Here is a 3,000-nt window from a genome sequence, read left to right on the forward strand (position 1 = left end):
TCATCATACACACCACTGTATACAGACCGTCATCATACACACCACTGTATTCATACCGTCATCATACACACCACTGTATACAGACTGTCATCATACACACCACTGTATTCATACCGTCATCATACACACCACTGTATACAGACCGTCATCATACATACCATTGTATTCATACCGTCATCATACATACCACTGTATACAGACCGTCATCATACATACCACTGTATACAGACCGTCATCATACATACCATCATAGCAATAAGAGCACAGATGTAACTCTGCTTCATAATAAACTGGAACACAGAGACCATGGCATGAACTTTGATGCTTCTCTTTTCCTCGTGGCTCCTTTCCTCTTCAAATTCTTCCTTCTTGTCCTCTTCTTCCTCTTTCTTTCCTAGATGGACAAATGCTTCACGTAACTACTCATGCAAATACATGAATTTTGTATAAATGACCCAAGCGGTGCAGCACACGTATGATTTTAGTGCAGGCTTTTACATAAGACTTCAGAAATCTTTTCCATTTAATAAAACCCAAAACCACTGCCATCGAGTTGATTCCAACTCATAGCAACCCTATAGGACAGAGAAGAACTGCCCCATAGGGCTTCCAAGGCTGTAAATCTTAATGGAAGCCACAGCTCTCAGACTGCCACATCTTTCTCCCGCAGAGTGGCTGGTGGGTTCAGATCATCAACCTTTCGGTTAGCAGCTGAGTGTTTAACCACTGCACCACTTGGGTTCTTCCATTTAATAAAGCCCTTTAAAACGCACATCAAAACAATATGTAAGTGTAATGGGACTCAGCACTCAGAAATCTAAGATGGTCCCCCAGTGGTCCTGGACTCCTGGTATTCATGCTTGTTGGTAACCCCTTCCCTTGAATGTAGGTGGAAACCGTAACTGGCTTCTAACAAACAACCCTTCAGAAGCAATGGAACACCACTTCCAAGATGAGATTAAAAAAGATTGTGGCTTTTGCTGTGGGCGCCTTTGCTAATTTCTCACTCACTTGTTCTCAAAGAAGCCAGCTGTCACATTAGGAGCTACCCTATAAAGAGACCCCGGTGGCAAGGAACTGGCCAGTAGCCAGAAAGGACCTGAGGCTGGCCAACATCCACTTGAGTGGCCTGGAAGCAGGTCCACCCTGAGCCCAGCGAAAGTCTCATCCACTGAAACATCATGAGAGACCTTGAGCCAGGGGAACCCAGCTTAGGTGCATTCAGATTCCAGCTCACAGAAACTGTGAGGTAAAAAATTCTGTTGTAAACCACTAAGTTTGGGGGTAACTGGTTCCTCAGCAGTAGATAACTAATACAAAGAGTATACCGAGTATGGATACGGAGTGTGGAAAACCAACCAACCAACCACCCGTAACCTCCTGTTAGGTCATGCAGGAGGCAGAAAGCCATGCTGACGATAGAAAACTCAGGTACAAGCAGCAGAGGAAGCGTGGTGGTGTGGGGGAGAGGAAAGCAGCAACAGAAAGTACTCGGTAAGTGGGAAGGAGGGATTTCTCCTCAGGATCCTCCTCCAGTTGTTATCAGAGCTGTTGTAAAGTAACGGGAGACATACTTCAGGCAAAGTTCCCTCCTGTCTTTCTTGTATAAATTAAATGGGTTACACAGGAACGGGCTAGAGCAGGGAGTAAAGTGTAGTTTCCGCACACACTGCCCCGCATAGGTGTCGGACAGGAGCCTCTAAAGGAGGCTGCGGCATCTGTCCACGCAGAAGTCCACTGCCTTCCATTCCTCTAACGCCAGGGCTGGAGAAGCCGAGGCTTTATGTAAGACAGCCCACTGAGCCTGGGAGGGTCATGAGAAATGGAGCCTGGTAGATTTCAGTGACTGGTGGGATACTTACCTAGCTATGACACTCCTCCTACCTGTGTGGTTGTTTGGTGCCATGGAGTCGATTTTCGACCCACAGCTATCACTTGTGACAGAGTAGAACTGCCCCAGTGGGTTTTCTAGGCTGTAAACTTTATGGAAGCAGATCACCAGGTCTTTTTGCTAAGCAGCCACTGGGTAGGTTTGAACTGACAATTTTTTGGTTAGCAATTGACTCTGATGGTTTTGTTTTACTTTTGGAAGTTCAATTTACGACTTGAGTATGCTTGAGTCTGCCTTGTCAGCAGTCAAAATTCTACTCATGTAAACCAGGGTATAAATAGAAGGATATCTTGGTTGTAGCCTGAAGTTCTCAAAAGTTAGAGAGCAAAGAAGTCACAAATGCTGACTCCTCGGCCCTGCTCTACGTGATTCTGATGCAGGTGATCTGAAAACCTCACTTTGAAAAGCACCGTATTTCCTTGAGATTTTCAGTAAGTGAAGGCTTTTTAAGCCTGAGTTGCAAACTAAAATATATGCTTGCGGGCAGTAGAAATGGCTAAGCGCTAGTGTAACCAGTGGCCCCTGGAGATCGCAAGTGTCACCAGGACTGGGATGTGTGTATGTTTGCGTGACACTACACCAAGCTTGACCTTCCTGAGGAAGACTGAGTAATATGACCGCCCAACGTGCTGGCAAGTAGAGGCACCGTCAGGGAAAACTGTGGGAGTACTCACAAAGAATTAGGAAGAAGAGAGCATCAGAATAAACCGAAATATAGCTTGAATTCCATACAAATAGAGACAAAAATCTCCAGTATTATAGTTCCTTTTTACTACCTGCACAAAGGTAGTTTTTCTTCTTCTTTTCTCAATAATAAATTCAGCTAATTCTGTATTTATGAATTGGCATTTCCCTTTGGATCTTCATTTCTTATTTCCCTGAGAGGAGCGATAATAACAGAGGCCAAGTCGACTGTTGCTTCGTAGACACGAGGGACTACAGATACTCAGATTCTTCAAAGGATTCCGGAAATTTCCATTTCTAGGTCAGATCGTCTGCTTTTCGAATGCTGGCTACTATTTCAGTTCTTAAAAAAATATTGTGCAGATGAAAAATCAAGTCTAAGGGTATTAAAATTAAATGGCTTACATATAGTGGGCTAGAGCAGG

General features: G+C 44.4%; 1 protein-coding gene across 1 annotated transcript in view; it reads right to left on the reverse strand.

Annotated features, from left to right (window-relative positions):
• PIEZO2 (piezo type mechanosensitive ion channel component 2) overlaps nucleotides 1-3,000 on the reverse strand; it is a 680,804-nt gene that overhangs the window by 134,180 nt on the left and 543,624 nt on the right. The window contains exon 9 of the mRNA XM_012558213.2: nucleotides 246-419. Coding sequence (XP_012413667.1) covers nucleotides 246-419 — 174 coding nt within the window. The remainder of the gene's footprint in view (nucleotides 1-245; nucleotides 420-3,000) is intronic.

Source organism: Trichechus manatus, unplaced genomic scaffold (assembly GCF_000243295.1).
Source record: "Trichechus manatus latirostris isolate Lorelei unplaced genomic scaffold, TriManLat1.0 scaffold00146, whole genome shotgun sequence".
NCBI lineage: Eukaryota > Metazoa > Chordata > Mammalia > Sirenia > Trichechidae > Trichechus > Trichechus manatus.